Source organism: Eleutherodactylus coqui, chromosome 6 (genome assembly GCF_035609145.1).
Source record: "Eleutherodactylus coqui strain aEleCoq1 chromosome 6, aEleCoq1.hap1, whole genome shotgun sequence".
Taxonomy (NCBI): Eukaryota; Metazoa; Chordata; class Amphibia; order Anura; family Eleutherodactylidae; genus Eleutherodactylus; species Eleutherodactylus coqui.
In genome coordinates this window covers 135,369,284-135,391,465 of record NC_089842.1, presented here as the reverse complement: position 1 = coordinate 135,391,465, position 22,182 = coordinate 135,369,284, and the positions used below count along the sequence as shown (strand labels likewise).

The following is a 22,182-nucleotide window of genomic DNA, read 5'->3' as shown; positions in this document are numbered from 1 at the left end:
TCCAATCTATGGAAGCCCCACCTTGCAACTTATAGGACTTACGGAATCTGTAGATAGCATCTCACTGCGAAATACCACAACGCAACTTCAGAGGTCCTGTGGAGCCCAGGGATTGATGGATCAGAGCTGTCTTAGAAGCACCATGAGGACCTACACAATATTATGGCAATAGTAATATTATGGCTACTTGGTGTATGAACAAGAAGAAAGAATATATAAAAATGCACATAATGTGATGTTAATATGTCCTCATGTTTATGTAATATAATGTATCTCCCTGCATTTCTATGAGTGTTTCTGGGTAGTATGGTGACCTCCCTCCTGCAGTGCATAACTACGAGAGGTCAGTAGGCTTTCTATGAAATCACTCCCAGCATGTGTATCCAATGTGAGAGAAGAAATACATATGTGATCTAAATCTATATCTCTGGATACTGATCAATACGCCATCATTTGACAAGGCTATGAAATAACATAGTTGCTTCCCTTTATGACACTTCTATTTTTCCAGCTGATATGAAGCCTAAACATATATATATTAAGTGTCGGAGATGCCATTAGTCTAAATGTGCTCTATAAAAATGGCCTATGCTAAATTGGCTGCTCTAATATACTTTAGTGACTGCGTGCTTGCATGTTGTGTACACTGGTAAATAATGCACGAGAAAATGAACATTTATGGAGAAGTCAAAAATCAATCAGGAAAGGGAAAAGAAGGCATTATGATGAAACGGAGAGGGGAGAGGGGGAAGTGAGAGAGAGAGAAGGAAAGAGAGGCAGAGCGAGAAAACAAGAACACTGCACTGACAGAGCTGCTTCAGGCTGTAGATGTAGAGGTTAGCAGGAGACTTTAGTGTCCCCAGCCACCGCTCAGCCAGCAATGAGTTAACATTTTTTGTGCGTGTGGTGGTAGGTGGAGTTCTATACTTTTATGTAAAGGTGTGCCTGAAGCCCTGCTGAGAAAAGGCACATACTGCAAGGTGAGGGAAACACGGAGAGCTTGGCAAAGTTTTCCCTGAGTACAGAACCAACGCTGGGCCCAGGATGCTGGTAAAAGAATACCGGATCTGTATGCCCTTAACAGTGGACGAGGTAAGCTAGGAAATCCTATTCTCCTACTGCATATGCTTTGGGTTACTGTATTCTCTTTCAGCGAAAGCCAAACGTGTGTGCTTAATTCATTGCAGTGTTAATGCAGACATAGAATGATAGACTGTATGAACGAGCTGCAAGAGACATCTGCTTTCCGTCCTTTATACTCCAGTGCCTCAAATAAGGAGGTCAGTATGGGCACTGATACTGTAACCATCAGCTTTTCATATTCCTTGACGAGGCAGAGTGTTTTGATACGCAGCCTGAATAGCACAAATTCCACTTGAAAAAGGCAAGTGTGTCTACGTCAAAGCATTTTCTCACTGCCTGTGCCAGTCTGCATTCACCCTAGAGAAAATACTGTATAGCGAACATCTTTATGTGTGATGGGAACTGCTCATAGTTATCGTTCCACCACTGGCGTTAACTTGTAGGTACATGTCAAGTCAGTCCAGCAACCTTCGACACATTGCTTGTGATCCTTGTAATTCTTGAGCTCTAACACAACACTCATGACCTGTCATCTAAAATGTGCTTCACCCATCCACCATAAACTGTGCAAATGAACTTTATGCCAATTGCTGTTCTTTCCGAGTGAAAGTGAATGCCAATAAACAGCATCATGTCAATAATATCTATTCTTCATAGGTTGCGGCAGAATGGTTAGCTATAGAGCTCAATTGAGCAGATCATCGAAAACTAAATCTACATAAAGCCTGGAAATACATGTTATTCACATGGTTACAGAAAGCTGAGATGTGATGAGTTGATTAGCAGGGTTCTCATACTGTAGAGTGTCCTTTTCTAGAGTGGCCGGACCAGCAGCTCTCTAATAAGAGGACTCTCGGCTATGAGAGTTTGATTGCGAAGCACAACAAATCCTATATCTCAGCTTCTTTGGCCCCGTGGACAGTGGGTTATTAGGATTAGTTGCAGTCATCCTTGAATTTGCAGATGTTGAATGAAGTTGGTCTTCTTGCTGTTAGAATTAAAATACTGTAACTTACTACTAGAGGGTCATTCCATGTCAGCTGGCCTAATTTGGGAGACAGTCCTTGCTCAACCATTTCCAATTTTACTGAAATTTTTACAGAATGGTCATACACCATCTGTATGAAGTTCTACAAAGTTTTTGCTTGGTGTATAGCTTGGTTGAGGCACTAGAGACATTTTGCATAAAAGTCACTCTTCTCAAAAATTGAAAAGGGTCAAGCTGGGACCATTAGGTCACTTGACATGGAATGACCCTAGATCATTTTCTTTAGAACTGTCAGTGGAGGAAAAAAAATATCTAAAACATAGAACTTACAGTTGAGTCATAGTTTTTGCATGAATTAGTTTCAAAGTTTGTTGCTAGAGATTAGCGAACTTACTCATTTAGGGCGTTTTTGCACTCGAGTACCGCTTTTTCCGAGTAACCGACTACTCGGGCGAAAAGATTCGGGAGTGCCGGGGGTGAGCGGGGGGTTGCAGAGGGGAGTGGGGGGGGGGGGGGGAGAGAGAGAGCTCCCCCCTGTTCCCCACTGCTACTCCCCGCTCCACCAAGCCACCCCCCGGCGCCCCCCGAATCTTTTCGTCCGAGTAGTCAGTTACTCGAAAAATGTGGTGCTCAAGTGCAAAAATGCCCTAAACAAGTAAGTTCGCTCATCTCTATTTGTTGCCTTAAGAATCTTTCCTCAGATATTAGAAAAACCTTAGAAAAAATATATTACAGGACAGCACATCTATATGCTTGAGATGATTTTATTGTGTGATTGTTCTCAGTGGGAGAAACCACGTAATCTTGTAGATATGATACCTTTTAATGGCTAACAAAAATACATGATGTTACAACAAGCTTTCGGGTCTTCTATCGATCCTTCATCAGGCTGATGATTTCATTCATATCCAGAAAATACATCAACATATTATTTGCAGCATTACAGGTATTTACAACCTTCCATTGGGCCTAGTTAATTACGAAAGCCAAGTTAGACTCTGACTCAAGTTTAAATAGCGATAGTCAAAAATGTAAGGTAATCCATAATGAGTTTATTCCAGGCGTACCACGAGAAGACCTTATAAAATGTTCAGTGATAAACACCTATTAATAAATTAGCTAACCAGAGAGATTAGGTAAAAAGCGCCAGACAGATAGGTAACATTGGTCCTCCATTAGTAATGGTCAACTGTGACCATGAAGATTCCACACAAGAGATAAAAATTTAAGTTGATTATCTTTATGTATTTGTGTCTGCAAAAACAGGAACATTTGATGTAAGACGCTCATCTAAAATGGTTCAAAACTCCCATTTAGCCTGATCTTTGTCTAATGTCTACATGTCTATGACAATGTTAATGCTCAATATCTTCTTCTAATGAGAAATATGACAATTTTTCTATCTGAAACTGGCCACAAACACAAGAGTTTTATTGCTGGATACTTTAAGGGCCACAGGGAAAAATTGACTGCCCCCCCTCCCCCCAAAAAATATATCTTACATTTGAGAAAAAACAAGTCACATTATATTTTCACCTGCCTCATCTTTTGTTTCTTCCATGATAAGTGATGCTCAAAGTGTTCCTGCCTTCATAGAAATATAGAATGGACTTTTTAACCCTTTCCAATCCAATATGTATCCTGGTTTTCCTAGGGGGACTTACTCTTTTTCTGCTGTTATACAACGGCGCTATATGCTGGCTAAAGCCAGTACTGCATGAGGTGACACGTTGCATAGGCTCCAACAGCAGAGAGGCTGGCAATATACAGTAAGAGAACCCCGGCGGACGCCTTCCAACATCGGAGCTGTATAGCCTTAAATCATAATGTCTTTAAATGTCAGACAGTGGATTGGAAAGGGTTAAAGTTATATTCACTTTAGAATTCGATTTTATATTCTACATTTAGAATTATGTTATTAAAGAAAGCTAAGCACTTTGTAAATAAATTACATTATTTAGCTGGTACTAATTCTAGATCATGACTGTTTCACAGCTGCCTTCACAATTCTGCAAACTTTAGAGCTGAAATCTTCTAGCATTCCTTGCATAAGGCCCATTTAGACACAACGATTATCGCTCAAAAGTTGTCTTTTGAGTGACTTTTGAGTGATCACCTTGCACTCCGAGTGGGGGGATGCAGAAGACAAGCGGGGCTGCTTGTTTTTTGCATCCAGCTGTTCTCTGCTCGGAGCACCCAGCTGTTATACAGCCGAGCACTCCGAGCGGGGAATCCATAAGACAAGTAGGGCCACTTGTCTTTTGCATCCAGCTGTTCTCTGCTCGGACACCCGTCTGTTACACAGCCAAGCGCTCCAAGCGGGGGGATGCAGAAGACAAGCAGGGCCACTTGTCTTCTGCATTTAGCTGTTCTCTGCTTAGAGCACACGGCTGTTATACTGCCGAGCGCTCTGAGTGGGAGATGTAGAACACAGCTGGACAGCTGTGTTCTTCATCCCTCACCTGTGTTTAGGGAGCAGGATACAGCTGAAACAATAGTATCAACTGTATCCCGCTGTGAATTCCTGATAAGGCTGATCGCTGTCTTTCAGCATGCTGAAAGACAACGATCAGCAAATGCTTAACGAAAACTGCACAAGGTCAGTGCAGTTACACACAACGATTAACGCTCAAAAGATGGCTTTTGAATGGATTTTGAGCGATAATCGCTGTGTCTAAATGGGCATTTATTCAGTATCTCAGCAGAGCTTGCTCTCAGCATTTTAATTAATATGTATTTAAAGTGGGCAGTACTTTCCAAAAACTTGTGAAGTACCGTATATTCCGGCGTATAAGTCAATTGGGCGTATAAGACGACCCCCCAACCATCGCCATATACGTTGGGAGTACGGTGTAAAAAAAAAGCAGTACTCACCTCCCTAGGCATTCAGCGGCGCTGTGATTGGCTGACAGCGCGTGATTTAGCCAATCACAGCATTAGTTTGCTGGAAGCAGGGATTTCAAGCCCCGCATCCAGAAAGCAATGCTCTGTCGGTGATGAGGAGGGAGCGACAGCCTGCAGCAGTGCTGCAGAACGCCGGGGGAGGTAAGTACTGCTTTTTTTTTTACACTTTTTTTTTTGTATACCTGGCGTATAAGATGACCCCCGACTGCAGAGCAGATTTTTGGGGGTTAAAAGGTCGCCGTATATGTCGGAATATACGGTAGCATATGAACATGTCAAAAGTTTTGATCAGTGGGATCCCGGTGCTGAGGCCCCCACAATCACTGGAGCAAAGCAAGAAAAGTACACATATTCCACAGCGCTTACAAAACAAGGTAGAACAGATACAAAAAACAAAGATACAAAAACTACTGTTATATGTAATAATCAATTGATGGAAACAGTAGGGATTTGGGGACTGCTCCAATGAGCTTACATACTACAAATAATGGGGTGATACAGAAGGTAAAGGGACTGGAGATGTGCACGGTATGGCGGGGTGGAGAGTGTGGGATGCTATACCCACAGACAATGGTCAGACAAGCCATATGGTGGCTAAATTGGTATGACTGCAGGCATGGTTGATTGCGGCTAGCAGGGATTGCAGTCAGCAGGACAGGGAGCATGTTATCAGGAGGAGTAAAGAGGGGTTTGGTTTAGGAGATACAGTTTGCCTCCTTGAAGAGGTGCATTTTTAGAGCATGCCCGAAGTTGTGTGAGTCGGGATTGCCCGGATAGATTTGGGTAGCGCGTTCCAAAGGACTGGTGCTGCTCTGAAGAAGTCTTGGAGGTGGGAAAGACTGTCAGTCTCTAAACTTTTTATTCAGAAGAATAAAGTAGCGAGCAGCGCCAGAGATGGATACTTGTTCTTTAAAAATGCATCAAATCTAAACTTTTTATTGACCTCATCTTCAGCTAGCAAGCAGTAAAAGCACTTGGATGAGTGTTTCTGTTTTTTTCCAGCGATTGTTGGGGGGCATTTCTTCTCTGTGCCTGTTCACTAGGTAAAAGCATTATAATAAATTACTGTCTAACATAAGAGGTCAGATATATTTACTTAGCCTGAGTAAACATTTGGTGAACCCAAAATCCAGACCCCAAACTTTAATGAACTTCCAAGTCATAGTGGGGTATAATTCATTAATAAATCAAATCAAATGTTTTGCTGCCATCAATTCTTTTTTCAGGTTCTTTGCAAAATGGACAATGTCAGGTTAAAGTCTAATAATGTAATTAACTTCTGAATTGGCACTAATTAGTAACTTGACTATTCAATTTGATCTGACAATGTAAATTCATGATATAGCAAGATGATTCATCGAATTACAGACTTTTTGGTAAGCTGAAATAGCACTTGGCATTTTCACATGGCTTCTCTTCAAGAACTGTCACAGCCTTTAACAATGCTAAGAGAAAGTGTTTACATCTTAGCTGTGCCTCAGTTCTTTTAAAACATCAACCAACCACCTACTGGCATCACTGTTATCCTTTTACATACTCTGTTACCTCTCATCCAGTCCACAAGGTGAAGCAGGTTTACACCAATAAAATATAAAACAGATGACTCATTTAAGACATACTATATTGCCATTATTATAGGCCATTCTCTATGAATCCTACATTTTATATTTCCTGCAGATACACTATTCCACCGGCTTCCATGTTCATATACACTTTGCAGCATACCTGTACTTACTATATGGGCGCTCTATTCTGACCTGTTTATATAGGTTAATCATTTCTACTTACATTGTATCCATGAGAAGTGAGAAATCCATTTCAACAATGTAAACACAAGTACTTGCCTTACATAATGGGTCTAATGCACTCATTGTGAAATGCATCACTGGTTGCAGTACTGTAGACTAGTCATCTGTGCTCTCGAAAGGACTAGAATCAATGTCTTACAGTCAATCCATTAGTGGCCTAAACAAAGGAATGACTACATGTCAGTTAATGCTGCTAATAGTGTTTGTCTATGGAGTAATGTAACAAGAACTAGGGTAAAATGAATAGTCTATGGTCTATGGGTTTAAAAGGATTTATTGGGTTTATCTAAATAAAACTCATATATGAGAGAACATATACTACTGACGGTGTATTCACTGCGTCTACAAGATTTCCTGATTATGTCTGTGTGTTGGCATATAGTGTCATATGTAACCCATAAGTTCTCGAATAAAAAAATGTATACAATGTGGTATACATTTCTTTGTCGGATGCCTTTGAATATAATTCCACAATTGGCTATGCTATTCTTTCCAGCAAGGAAGGTATACCAATGTATATCGAATGAAGCAGGCCAAAAGGACACTCTTTTTCGGCCTCCATTGACTGAATTGAGGCCTATGGATACGTTTAGTGTATACAACTGGAGTTATAATTAGTCTCAGAAAGATTATCTAATCTTTTATTAGTTCTAATCTTGTCCACAGGGACCACCTATGAGAAGGTGGTCCCTAATTTTTTTTTTTTTTATAAATAAATGTATTTTTTTTAAAAAACAAAAAAACTTTCAGCCTCAGACCCTGAAATTACCCTTAAAACTATTAAGTTAGCAATCTACATGAATCATAATTATAGGACCCCTGTGACTCACATGTATACTCTGTACTAGAACTTGGCTTCGGCTCATTCTACAAGAATGTTATTCTTCACTTTCTGTAGGGACTTCCATAGCAGCCAACATTGGTGGTAGATATGTCTTAGTAATTCATGTAAGTGAGAATGGAGTTCCAGGTACAAATTAACTGCAGTTTGGGAGTCCTTTTACAAGTGTAGAGCTTGTACAAGTGAACAGATAGCAATTCTGGCTATGACACCATTCACTTTATGTTCTACTATGCAGGAGGAAGATGGAAGCTGTTTGGAGGATTGTAATCAAATATAATTTAGTTTATTTGTACTAGATGGAGAAGGTAGCACTTGTAAGTATTTTATACGTGTTACAAAATAATGGATATGTAAAATTAAGCTGTATGTGCTTTATATTTGCCCACTGGGTTTGGCAAACTCATATTCTAACATTGACTTGCAGGAATGCTGCCTTATCAATAGGTGGTGCTGCAGAGGTATTGTTCCATCTTCCTTATTTGCATATTACCCAGAGGGGCATGAATGGCCTTATAAGTCTCTTCACTCACTCACCATCTAGGTGCTATCCTTAAGGAGAAAAGATAGCATTCCTGACTCACCAGCTCTGAAGACATTAGGTGGATGTTCTGAGAAAGGAACCAAAGTAACATCAGGAGGCAACATGACAAATATGTAATAGGAATAGATAGACATAGGAATACTTTTTTTTCATTATTCCATTTGTTTATATTATGGTCTTTGTGACCTAATGGATCCTTGGACAACTCTATACCTGTGTGCAGAGCTTTAACACTTAGTAGTGGGAAACAAAGAGTTCCAGCTAATATAAAGATATATTAGGAGATTAATGAACCGTAAATGTCCACGTTAACTGCTTTCCAACCAAGTCTGTTTTGGGGTGCTTTCAGATAGATTGAAGTATTGCTTGATTTGTAATTAAAAATGGATTAATTCTGCTGGCATTCCTCATCAAAACCCGCAGGTAGACCTATGGATTGTGTAGCAGAATTCTGCAGTGGCAAAGAAAGTCCCATCTCTTGGTGCAGAATAATTCTATCCCGTCTGAAAGCACCCTCGGCTTTCCAGACCAAGCCCTATTTTAAAATCTGATATGTGTCACATTTGTGGTAATAACTTTGGGATTCTTTTACTCATCCAAGTGATTCATAGGTGTTTTTCATGACACATTGTACTTTTTGTTTCTGGTAGAATTTGAACAATGTTTTACATTTATTTATAGAAAAATTCCAAAATTTAGAAAACATTTAGAAAACAATAGCATTTTTCAAAATGAGAAATTTTCTACTTGAAGGATAGTGATAATATACAAAATAGTTAATAAATAATATTTTCTATATGTCTACTCTACCTTAGCATCATTTTTTAAATGTTATTTTATGTTATTCGTGATGTTAGAAGGCTTATAAGTAGTGATGAGTGATTAGTGGAATAATCAGTTTGGGTTGCATTATGTTTCAGTGTCATGATTACACTGCAATCTTTTGGCTGAACAAGCTGTGTTGTGGGAAAAGTCACCATGTAGCCACAGCCTTATACTTAGGGGCGTAGCTAAAAGCTCATGGGCTCGGATGCAAAAGTTTATCCTGGGGGCCCCCCATCTTCTCTAAACTCCTTAATGCAGAGGCGTAACTTGAAGCTCCTGAGCCCCAATGCAAAACCTGTAACAGGGGGCCCAACTTTAATGCTTTATTCATAGTACTGGGCTCCCTATATGGAGAAGAGAGGCCTTATGGGCCCCCTAAGGTTCCTAACCCCTATAGTTACACCAGTGCTTACATGTATCTTACTCTCTGTGAGACTAAGGAGAAGGAGATGGTATAAAGTATATGAAATGTTCTTCTTTTGTTTACAGATTACCTTTTCATTTTTTACAAGCAAAGCTCTGTGATCTCAGTAGTGACAGCCATTTCAGTGACTAGACGCCTAAAATAATGAATTTTATTAAATACTGACTAAAAAGATGGAAAGAGTGGAGAAATCACCCATCTATGTACGAACAAACATATAAAGCAACCAGAAAAAAGACCGATGTTATGAACAATGGTCCCTATGCATAATTCAGCAATAGTGCCAATATGCCAAAGAGAAAAGAGGAAATGGACTTTAGTGCACTGGTGGGGTCTGCCGTACCAGCCAACAATGTATTGGACTAGAAAATCCAGGCACTAAGTTTTCCTGTAATCTTGCACAAATTAGGTCCACTATTAATGCCCACTATATTTTGGGCTAAACTTGGCTACTAACACTAACGGTCCAATGCGTTTTTCAACTGAGGTATAATCTTCAGGGACCAAAATACCCTCATACAGTGTTAGAGTAATAACCCGATCGTGGTATGTCCCAGATGTAAATGCATATCATACCCCACAATCAGGAAAGATGGTATCACTTAGAGCCCACTACGGGTTATGACCCGTGATATCAAACGCTCTGCACCAAAATATGTATTGGCTTCATAAACCTGCTTTTTTACTCATTCTCGCATCACACAAAAATCGCACAATTTTATCGCCCCTGTGAAATTACATTTATACTCTTATGTAAAAATTAGCTAAAATGTTTTTTTTTTAATAAAGGAGGCCCATTATCTGATGGTAAACAGTTTCAGACACTTTTGTTTTTCAGTTTTTTTATACTCTACGATTTTTTTCTGTCTGGAGGTAAAGTTAATTATTATCATACCATCAGTCAAGGTATAATTCAGTATAATGGTCTGGTGCCTCCATGTAAGATGATAAGTATTAACGACATAATCACATTTCCATTAAGCTGTGAAGCGATAGGAATGATAAGACGTTTCTTGTTTGCTTTGTGAACATTTAACTCACAAACTGTCCAAATCATCACACTACAGTATATGGAAGTAAGTTGTGATGAAAAATGAGCCCTTGTCCACAATGTGGTTCCACCAGTTCTCTACGCACAAAAAAGCTAAAATCTGCATTGTAGACTAAATCTACCATAACTGGTTCAGCCTTCTACTTCTTCCATCTTTAACTTTGTAGTTTTGTTTATATCAGCTGAAGCTACTTTTACCTTAAAACGAGTGACACCTGAAAAGTGAAAAGGCAAAATGCTAAAACACCTGGAGCAAGATTATTTTTTTCATTGCTTTACTGTCAGTAGACGTGGTCAATAATTTAAATGAAACCGGGGGGGGGGGGGGGGGGGGCTTTAAAGGGAATCTGTCAGCTACTTCAAGCCCTATAAACTAAGCTGATTCTGGGGATGTACATGTTATACTTATCTTCCTTACCATTCCCCCAGTGTCAGTGCTGAAAGCCAACGCTGAATGCATTGCAGCGGCCAGTTCAAGCACGGATACCCGGGGGGAACAATGATGAAGGTAAGTATAAGACCTATGTCCTCAGACTCAGCAGGTCAGCTTTTTTGAGCCTATAAGCTTAGTTTGTAGGACTTAGCTGACACGGTCTCTAAAACTTTTATTTTATTTTGAATAATTATGCGACTTGAATGTAATTCTTAAAAGGTAGGAAAACTTGAAACGGGCTAAAATAAAAAAATAAGCACAGGTTAAATGCCTCTTCCCCCAGTGCAGTGATACTGCCATGAACAGATCATGACTGCTAAAGTCAATGATTGACTGCCGTATGGCAGTCATAGAAAAATAAACAGCATTCGACTACTGCAGGAGCTTCCAGGACTGGAGCGAACGCTTTAGGACAGCTGCGCTGGGGTAGCGGCACCATTCAACAGGGGAGTAATGGAGTCTTGCTTTTTTTTCATTTTAGCCCTTTTCCTCTACATAATTTTTCTTACATTTTATTTATTACTAATATTTGCACTTTTGCTGGTGTAGAATTACATAGAACCAGCTTACTGGTTTATCAAACACTATATGGTACATGGAGTTACTGTAACATAAGTTTGTCCAACACAAAATAGAAATTTTTATTCCCAAAAATGCCTTGGCCCACTCCACTACAGAATTGCCCATCCATCCACACTGATAGCCCATTTGGGGTTATTACTTTTGTTTTCTGCACAAAAGACACAACCAGCATCTATTTGCATTGCCAATATTAAACAAAGGATTGATAGAACAGTCACCTGAGTCTCATATATAGACTGATGTGACCTACAAAAAGCTATTTCGCTATCCACCAAAGGCAATGTTCAAATCTGTGTCTGAGGCTTTGTTCTGACTTTGTATTGCAGATTGCAGCACGCTGAAGGGTCTGAAATTAAACTTTGGCATTATGTATAGTATAAAGTTAGAGAATTTTTTGTGCTCAGCCAAACACTGTTTATATGAAATGTCTAACCACAATAACTACTAGGACTTCATTTAGATGTTTTATGAGGCTACTTGCATAGGGCAAGAACTCTGTTGTTAAGCAGGAGTAGAGTAGGGTGAATATAAGGTAGGATTTCTCTTTCTCCATACCCCTACCACCTATCTCTGCCTACTAAACTCCGCATGTCATTCCAGGCAGATGTGGTCTAGATTTGACTGAGGATGTAGTACTTTAATTCGAACCTCTCTTTCCCACCTCCAAGACTTCTTCAGAGTAGCACCAGTCCTCTGGAATGTGCTACCCAAAACTATCCGGGCAATCCCAAACAGACAAAACTTTAGACATGCTCTAAAAACGCACCTCTTCAGGGAGGCACACCATATCCCCTAAACCAAACCCCTCTGTACTCCAACTGATAACATGCTCCCTGTCCTACCAACTGCAAATTCCTGCTAGCTGTAATCAACTAGCACCTGCAGTCACACCAATTTAGCCACCACATGGCTCAACTGACCATTGTCTGTGTATAGCATCCGACACTCTCCACCTCACCATACTGTGCACATCTCCAGCCCCTTTACCTTCTGTGTCACCCTACTATTTGTAGTATGTAAGCTCGTTGGAACAGGACCTACTGTTTCCATCAATCGATTACTACATATAACTGTGGTTTATGTATCTTTGTTTTTTGTATCTGTTCTCCCCTGTTTTGTAAGCGCTGCAGAATATGTTGGTGCTATATACATAAAGATTATTATTAGTAGTAGTAGTAAAAGTGAGTAGCGTAGCAAAACGACTCAATTAATTTGTTTTCTAATATTTACACTCTCCCTTTTGTATAATTAGTATCGTCCTCTTACTGGCCTCGTGGTCTAAACTATTTGTTTTGTTTGTATATAGAAATTGTTGGGTATTTTTAATGCATATATTTTGTTTTAAAATTAAGCATTGAAGATGACTAGCGCTACAAGGCAGTATCGGGTGCATTGTCTCACATAGCAACATCCTATTTAGATTAAAGCATCTGATTGCAAAGTGAACTGCAATGCAATAGCCACACAATGAGACAGTGGTTTTGCTTTACATACTCATGATATTATAGGCAGGGTAAACTAATTGTCTCACTGCTATAATATTGCCAGCAGTGGCAGATATCACCTTGCAGAACTAGTAGTAATATTGATGATGCCAATATATCAAGTCAAAATCTCTTCTTTTTGTTGGATATTTGGAGAGATTGGACTGAATCCTCTTATATCTGATGGAAAGGTCCTTGATTTATGCTCAGTGGACCTATTTGTGCAGGTATTCATGGTGCCATGCATAGGCGTACCATCAGGGGTTTCTGGGGTCACAATGGCGACCCAGCCCCTGTGCTTGATGGGGCCGAGAGGCTGCCCTTCGCCATATACAAAAACACATTCAGGTCGTTCTGTCTGTCAACCGCATGATTAGTGCAGTCCGGCTGACAGCATGAGCGAGAAGAGAAGGGAGGAGGAAGGACTCGGAGGGAGGACAGGGTGGGGGAAGAGGAGCAGCGACGCGGGTGAAAGGGGGGGCACAGACACAGACTCACGGCACGGAGTGGAGCAGGAATGATGATGTCATCTCCCTGCTGCTCCCTTTTATCTATCTATTTATTTCGGTATTATTGTATCTTGACCCAACCAGGAATTCCTGGTGGAGCCAAGATTGACAGGGGGGTGACGCCCCCTGTACGTCATTAGCTGTAGACCTTGTTCGGCTGAAGGTCCTGCAAGGGATTTATAGAAAAGACATACATCGGCCAGCGCTGCAGGAGCACAGGCCCAGCTGCAAGTGGCTTCCCCAGTGGCTCCCCAAAAGGCAGAACCCCCCTCAGTGTAGAAGCGCAGCGCAGGGTCGGCACAAGGGAGGCCAAAGCGACAGGAATCTGGTTTTCGGCAGCAGCCCACAAGTGTAACCCCTCCTCTCTTATAGGCAAAGTGCTGTCCTGCGGACTGTGGCATCATTGGGAGCAGTGAGCGGGGGAGTAGCCATCAGGGAGCATAGAGGCGGCCCCTGGCACGGAGCTGTCAGCCGGCTGCCGGGACGCAGCAGAGAGGCGGCAGCCAAGACAGAGGTGTGAGACGGCGGACGGGTGGGACGCATGGCTGAAATGCCGGGCAGGACAGAGGCTTAGTTTATTACATATAAATGCTGCCATGTTACAACGGTAATATGACAGCATTTACTGCGACTACTGTAAAAGCCTAAGAAGACAACTAACCTTCACCCTAAGCCTGCAGGGCAGGCACAAATCTACCCACACACTGCTAGGACCTTCCTGCCTTGACCCTATCGGGAGCTAGGGGTGTGACAGAGGCGTTACTACTGTCAACACCCTAGGTTTCGGTGGCGTCAAGATACAATAATACCATCTATTTCTATCAATCTATCTCTCATAATTATCTGTCTATCTTTACTCTCATATCTATCTATTTATCTTTATCTGATATCTATCTATCTCTCATAATTATCTCTCTCATATCTATTATATCTATTTCTATCTATTTATCTATCTCTCATATCTATCTATATCATATCTATCACATCTATCTATCTATCTCATATCTATCTATCTCTGATATCTATCTATCTATCTATCTCATATCTATCTATCTATCTATCTATCTATCTATCTATCTATCTATCTCATAATTATCTCTCTTTCATATCTCTCTTTCATATCTATATCTCTCATATCTATCTCTCTCAAATCTCTCTCTCATATCTATCTCATACTTTTTTCTCCCTCTCTCTTATATCTATCTTTCTAATATACAGTATATCTCTCTGTCTCATATCTATATTTTCTCATATCTATTTATCTATCTAACTTTCTCATATCTATCTCATACCTTTCTCTCTCTCTCTCTCTCTCTCTCTCTCTCTCTCTCTCTCTCTCTCTCTCTCTTATATCTATCTATCTCATATATCTACAGTTACTCCCCGACTTGCGAACAGGTTCCGTTCCGGGAGCCCGTTCGCAAGTCCGTTTTGTTCGCAAGTCGAACAAGTAGTAGTATGGAGCGGGATCGCGGGTGGATCCCGCTCCATACAACGTCGGGTGCAGGCTGTTCTTACAGCGGGCACCCGGCGGCAGCAGTTCCGACGAGCCGCGCCGCTTGTCGGAACTGTTAACACTTTAAATACCGCTCTGACAGCGGTATTTAGAGTGTTAACAGTTCTGACGAGCGGCGCGGCTCGTCGGAACTGCTGCCGCCGGGTGCCCGCTGTAAGAAACAGCCTGCACCCGACGTTCAGGGGGCCCGTACAGCGTCCCACGATGAGATCGCGGGACGCTGTGTGGTTGCTAGGCAGCCGGGGACCTCCTGAAAGACCCCAGGGCTGCCTATGCAGAGTGCCTATCAAGCGCGCGGCTTGCTAGGCGCTCTGCATAGACAGCCCTAGGGCCTTTCAGAAGGCCCCCGGCTGCCTAGCAACCGCGATGTGACCGGACAGGCTTCTATCAGGCTTGATAGAAGCCTCTCCGGTCCCTGCACAGCATGATGTAATGCCATAGCATTACATCATACTGTGCTGTACAGATAGTTCGTATCTAGCGAAATTCGCAAGTCGAATGTTCGCAAGTCGGGGACTATCTGTATTTATCTCTCTCATCTATCTATCTATTTATCTCTCTCATCTATCTATCTATCTATCTATCTATCTATCTATCCATCCATCCATCCATCCATCTATCTAATATCTATCTCTCTTTCATATCTATCTACTGCTGGTATAAGTTACACATTTCCCTGTATGTATTGCACACTTTACACACAATTACAAAGCGCATCAAAAACATGTGCTTTTTAATAGTGTATGCAGTTTCTTAAAAACGTACGTGGTCTTTGAATACTGCATGCAGTTTTTTTTAATGTGTCTTTCTTTATTGTGGTTCAAGAGTACAATGATAAACAGGAATACACCCTAAGGCCACTCCCACATTCATTCAGATATATGCAGATAGAAATCGTGGCATTTTTACCGTAATTTTGAACTGCATTTTTAAACGAATGGTGCAACGTTTGACAGCGCTTTTTTAATGCACCTCATCACTGTGATGGTTGAGTAGGTGCGTTAAAAACCATGAAAACGCAAAAAGAGAACAGACAGCTCTTGAAGATTGCGCCGTTAGAAGCACCGCATTTGAGCGCACGTCTGAGTAACCCCATTAACCCTTTCCAATCCAATTAGTATCCTGGCCTTCCTAGGGGGCTTACTCTTTTTCTGCTGTTATACAATGACTCTATATGCTGGCTAAAGCCGGTACTGCATGAGGTGACACTTTGGATAGGCTCTGACAGCAGAGAGGCTGGCAATATACAGTAAGAGAACCCCGACAGACGTCTTCCAACATCGGAGCTGTACAGCCTTAAATCATAATGTCTTTAGACGTCAGACAGTGGATTGGAGAGGGTTAAAATCAATAGGAGCATTTTACCTTGGTTAGCACGGCGCTCGGAACGCCACGCTAATAACGGTAAAAAATGTTGTGTGTGAGAGTTGCGTAAGGGACTGCAAACTAATTTTCATGTAGTGTAGGAAATGAGTCATGTGTGGAAAGATTACACCCAGGGGCTAGTTTATGTATGGAAATTCGTTTTGCAGCTGTATGCAGGATGATTTAGATATGGGTAGGGGGAAAATGAGGTAGGGTGGAGGCCCGGGGGGTGGGGGGCCCGAGCTGAACTTTTGCACTCGGGCCCCTGAGCCTTTAGGTACGCCCCTGCTTCCATTATATTGTTATCTATATACATAACATAGGATGTATGTGTATATGTGTCACCATACCTCATGAACGCCTAGAGCAATTTCAACCAAACTTTGTACATATATAACTTGTCCCATGGGGACAGATTCGGAGGGAATAAAACAGCCCCACTACCCCTGAGGGGGGAGGGGGAGTGGGATGCCAAAATTGCACTTGAGCAGATGTTTTTTATTTAACAGTCTTATCTAACTCAGAGGACCTCCTCCTCATCATACACTAATCTACTACACAGATGACCTCCTCCTCCTAAAATACTAATATATTGCACAGACCTCCCGCTCTTCAGATAATAATATCTTACACAGACTACCTCCTCCTCTGCTCCAACTACCACACAGCTTCCCACCAGCACTAAGCCACTATGTACCACACAGAAATGAGCCCAGCACCCCCTCTTATGAAAGCTGTCCAAAAGGAAATCCGTGTTGCCCATAGCAACCAATCACAGCACAGCTTTCATTTTACCTCAGCAGTATAACAAGTGAAAGCTGAGCTGTGATTGGTTGCTAATGGCAACAACAATTACAGGGGAAGTCGGTGAGTTTTGGATTTTTAATTACTCTGGTATTACACACACCTCCTGCTCCTCAAATAGTATCTTACACAGGCAACTTTCTCCTCCTCAAATACTAATATTACACAGATGACCTCCTCCTAATGCAGTAAGATATTACACAGACGACCTTCTCCTCATATACCAATATATTACACAAACAAACTCCTCCTCATGCACTAAGATATTACACAAGTACTGCAGAGTAGATTTGAGATAGCCATGTTTCTCTTACGGGCAACTTTATGTTGCTTGTTCAAGGGTGGGTTCACCCAATAATTTGTTTATTCATGCTCATGCAGGAGAAACTAAAAATTCAAGTTTTGTAATAAATTATTATTTTGTCGCAACGGGAATTTATTTTTCCAAATATTGTAAAATGTGCACCTAAATATCATTGGGATTCTCAACAATCAGCCTAGCGACCCCAAAAACTATGGATTCAACAAAAATATTGATCCTTTTAGATGATTTGTCAACCCTCTTCCCACCCTTGCCCCATCCCTCCCCCTCAACTCACACACACATATATATATATATATATATATATATGAAGGTGGCGCCCCTGTGTAATGTACGAAATCTGATTCTCTAACTTCCCGATGTCGTAAAAACATGAAACTTGACGTACAAACATGAAAGCTGTGATGTGATTGGTGGTTATATATTATACCGCTGAGGTAACATGAAAGCTGCACTGTGATTGGTTGTTATATATTATACCGCTGAAGTCAAAGTAACCTTGACTTCATAAAATTTTCCATGCAAACAACACGTAAAAACCTCTATCAAATTAACTCGGGTGAGGCGGGGTATATCTGCTGGTCTATATGTATAAAGGTGACAGCCCTCACTTACTGACTGACCGACTCAACAGTAATTTTCTAACTTCCCGGTGTCATACAAACATGAAATTTGACACGAGCATTCTTTAGGTCCTAAATAGGAAAAGTAAATGGGGTCACAACTTCAATATTTAATTCTAAGCTTGAAAAACTGTGTGAAAATCTGTAACACGTGAGAAAGTTCTTTTCCAAGCTAGGGAAATGATTTGTATACTGAGGATAATCTACCTCACCTCTGTGTGTATATACTAAGGAGAATCTAATGCTCCTCTATTGTATATAATGAAGAGAATCTAACTGACCTCTATGTGCATGTACGGAAAGGCTGTAAAGTATATAAGGAAGCGGCCATGGACTGCAGGGATGGAGCATGCCTTTAAGGCTTAAGGCCCACTTAAACACAATGATTCGCTCATAATTCGCTCAAAAGCCATCTTTTGAGTAATAAACATTGCGTTTAAATGTGCCCATCTTTGAGTTTTCTGAGTTCATCAGGAAATCCATTATTCAGCAGAACAGCTGATAAGACGGACCGCACACTGTGCTCTGCCCGGAGACCACTGATAATAGCTAATTACATTGTCTCAGCTGTTCTCAGCTGTCAGCCTCCCTGACAGAACAAAGGGAATTTACTCAGAGAACAGTTGGTGGTCCTCTGAATAAATTCAGCTCAAATAGCAGCTCACAAGTTACTAACTGGTACTAATTGGCATTAGTACCAATTAGTAGATTATGCAAAAAGATCGCTCAAAAGCCATCTTTTGAACTATCATTTTTGTGTCTAAATGCACATTAAGAAAGAGTTGCAACCTCCAATCAGGGGGTAAATTTGAATAAAAAGGGCTGTTACCTTTAAGGGTAAAAAGTGAGGAGAGTGGGAGGGGTGGCACATTCTGTAGAGGGACATCAGTGCATACAGTCTGAGGAGAATCTAATGCTCCTCTGTATGCTTAAATTCTTTATTTCTCGATTCCTCAGAAGAAACCATGACTCAATAAAATGTACGTGGCAAAAAACAGGTAAACACCTGTACCAAATTCACTCGGGCGAAGCCGAGTATATCAGCTAGTGTATATATATTTAAATTCTTTTTGTGTCTAAAAAAAAATAATACATGGGCAACGCCATGTAATCAGCTAGTGGATTATAAAAGCAAATTCTACAACAACTACAGAATATCAAGCATTCATACATCCCCAACACATGGATCTATTTGCATTCATTGTAGTTTGGAACGATTAATAATAGTATACTGAAATTCAATTTGTAAACTAATCATTTGTGCAAGGCTCCTCCGTTAAACGTTGCGTGTGTTCTTTTAAGCGGATTATATCAGAAGTGAGTATGACTAATTGAAGATGATGACTGCCGTCTCAGTTAAAAGCAGTGATTGGCATATGGTGAGGCCTGTGATCTAAATTTGACAGTTACTTAGTAATTTCTTCTCTGTTTTCTTAGCGGACTTGGATAGCGGATGACAGGATGAAACATTTTGAAATTATTTCTAATTGTTTCTCTAGACATGTTGGCAGTGATAAGGTAATCAACTTGCAGGGATTGCAGCATAACAGATTTGTTATTTACATCAGTATCAAAAATGTATTCAGACGTTATAAATTATTGCAACTACATGATAACGGACACATTTAATCCTTAACGGGTGCAGCCTTTTTTCCCCGGTATTTGGTTTCTGCACCCATTTTTTAAATATTTCTTGTTTCTTTATTTTACGCAGCTGTCTGTGGGCTTGCTTTTGGTGGGACGAGTTGTATTTTTTTGATGGTACTATTTAATGTACCATTTAATGTACTGAAAAACTTTAAAAACTTTCTAAAAGGAGTTAAATGGAAAAATATTTAACTTTTATCAACTTTGTGGGAGGGGATCTTGTTTTATGGCATACACACTGTGATGAAAATCAAATTTTTTCTGTGGATCAGTATAATTAGGATAATACCAAATTTATATAGTTTTTTTTTTCTTTTGCCGTACTACTCTTAAGAAATAATGTGTCTTTGAAAAAAAATTCTGCCACCATCTTCTGGCCAGTTCTCGAGTAGTGCATTTTTTTTATGACATTCATCATGCAGGATAGAACATTCATTATTTTGATAGAATGGAATTTTATAGACACAGCAATACCAAATATATTTTGTTTATTTATTAATTTATTTATTATTATAAATACGGGAAGGGGGGATTTATTATTTATTATTAGAGATGAGCGAGCATACTCGTCCGAGCTTGATGCTCGTTCGAGTATTAGGGTGCTAGTGATGCTCGTTACTCGAGACGAGCACCACGCGGTACTCGTCTCGATTAAACGAGCACTGACCATTGAATTCAATGGAGCCGGCAATACAGCCGGCTCCATTGAAAGCAATTGGCTGCCGGCGATCGCGGGATGAATTGTCGGGAAGGGCTTAAATATAGAAGCCCTTTCCTGCAATTCATCCAGAAATGTGTAAAAATAAAAAAAATATATACTCACCCTGTACCGGCAGAACGATGTTAGCCCATTGAATTCAATGGAGCCGGCAATACAGCCCGCTCCATTGAAAGCAATGGTCTGCCGGCGATCGCAGGATGAATTGTCGGGAAGGGCTTAAATATATAAGCCCTTCCCTGCAATTCATCCAGAAATGTGTAAAAATAAAAAAAATATATATACTCACCTGGTCCCGGCAGACGGAGTTCAGCGCGGCCGGCGGCAGTCCTCCTGAACTGCTCTGAACAGCTGTGAGTAGTATTCAGTAGCCGGGGATTTAAAATCCCCGCCTGCTGAATGAGCTGCCTCTAATTGGTCACAGCCTGACCAATCAGAGGCAGTTCTCACTCACACACAGATTCATGAATTCACGAATGGGTGAGTGACTGCTGCCTTTCATTGGCTCAGCGCAGGGACCAATCTGATTGGGACCAATCTGATGAGCAGTGTTAGTGCCATTCTTGTCTAACAGAAACAAAGACAAATCTTAGGTCGGTCAAAAGAGCGCAAAAATTGGATTACTGAGCAGTGGAGAAACATTGCCTGGTTAGATGAATCCAGATTTCTGTTGCACCCTACTGATGGGAAGGTCAGAATTTGGTAGAAAGCAGTATTAACCTATGAACCCTTTTGTCAAATGTTCAGAGCAAGTTAGTGCTATGACTAATTACTGCGGCTTTGAAAGCCAAAGCAGGTCCAACAAATTACTAGATAGGTGTCTCTAATAAAATGGCTGAAGTCGCCATACAGTGTAATTAGTTAACAATAGATAATGGTCACAGCTCACCTCCTCCCCTTCCTGCACAATACCCACTGCATAGATCACAAAACATGTCTAACTCAAACACTCTCCTATAAAGGTCAATAAGTCATCTACTGTCCACTGTGTCTATGGCCCAAGAGGTTGCTGTAGGGAACAGGATGTCACACCTATTATTAGAGTGAAAACTGCAAGATATTAGGATTTTAAAAAAAGACATATACAGGGAAATTTAAAAAATTAAAAAATCATCAAAAATGTTTTAAAAAATGTCTAAATTGCCTTTAGGTGCTGCTTGAATCACAGTTATCAGGCTGCGTTCACACTCAGTGTTTTCTGCGTCATTTTTGAACTGCAGCAAAAAAACGCATATATTGTTAAACAGCATGCATTTTTTAGAAACCATGTGCAGTTTTCAGCAATGCATGATACAGTTCAAAAATGCAGCAAAACACGCCAAATGTGAACACAGTCTCAAACAATTCTTCATCAGCTGTTTAGTGTTGTATGTTGCTCTGCCATACAGGGATGGACTGATAGTCCTTTTCTGGCATCTACTGCAATCGCTTGCGCATCCGAAAACACTAGAGGTCTGGTCAGCTTAACCTTTCCTTGAATTGGACTACATTACCCACATTAATCTGCGAGAACTGACTTGAAAGCAGTTCTCTTCTTATGCTAAGTCCTTCTTTCACTTCTCAAACTCTTGTCCATCCTTGACGATAATAAGAGGCCACACTGCCTCAGGCACCCACCCCCCCCTACTTTTCCTCTAACTCAACCAGCAGACTGAAGTTGGGACAACACAAAGTTTATACTCACGTTCCTACATATGGGCTGTTCATTGTT

At 40.8% G+C, this 22,182-nt stretch overlaps 1 protein-coding gene across 1 annotated transcript in view; it reads left to right on the top strand.

Moving 5' to 3' along the window:
* The first annotated feature begins 813 nt into the window (after positions 1-813).
* Positions 814-22,182, top strand: part of LOC136632673 (cytoplasmic phosphatidylinositol transfer protein 1-like) — a 125,832-nt gene continuing 104,463 nt past the window's right edge. Inside the window, exon 1 of the mRNA XM_066607719.1 lies at positions 814-1,092. Within this exon, the coding sequence (XP_066463816.1) occupies positions 1,045-1,092 (48 nt within the window). The 5' untranslated portion in view covers positions 814-1,044. The remainder of the gene's footprint in view (positions 1,093-22,182) is intronic.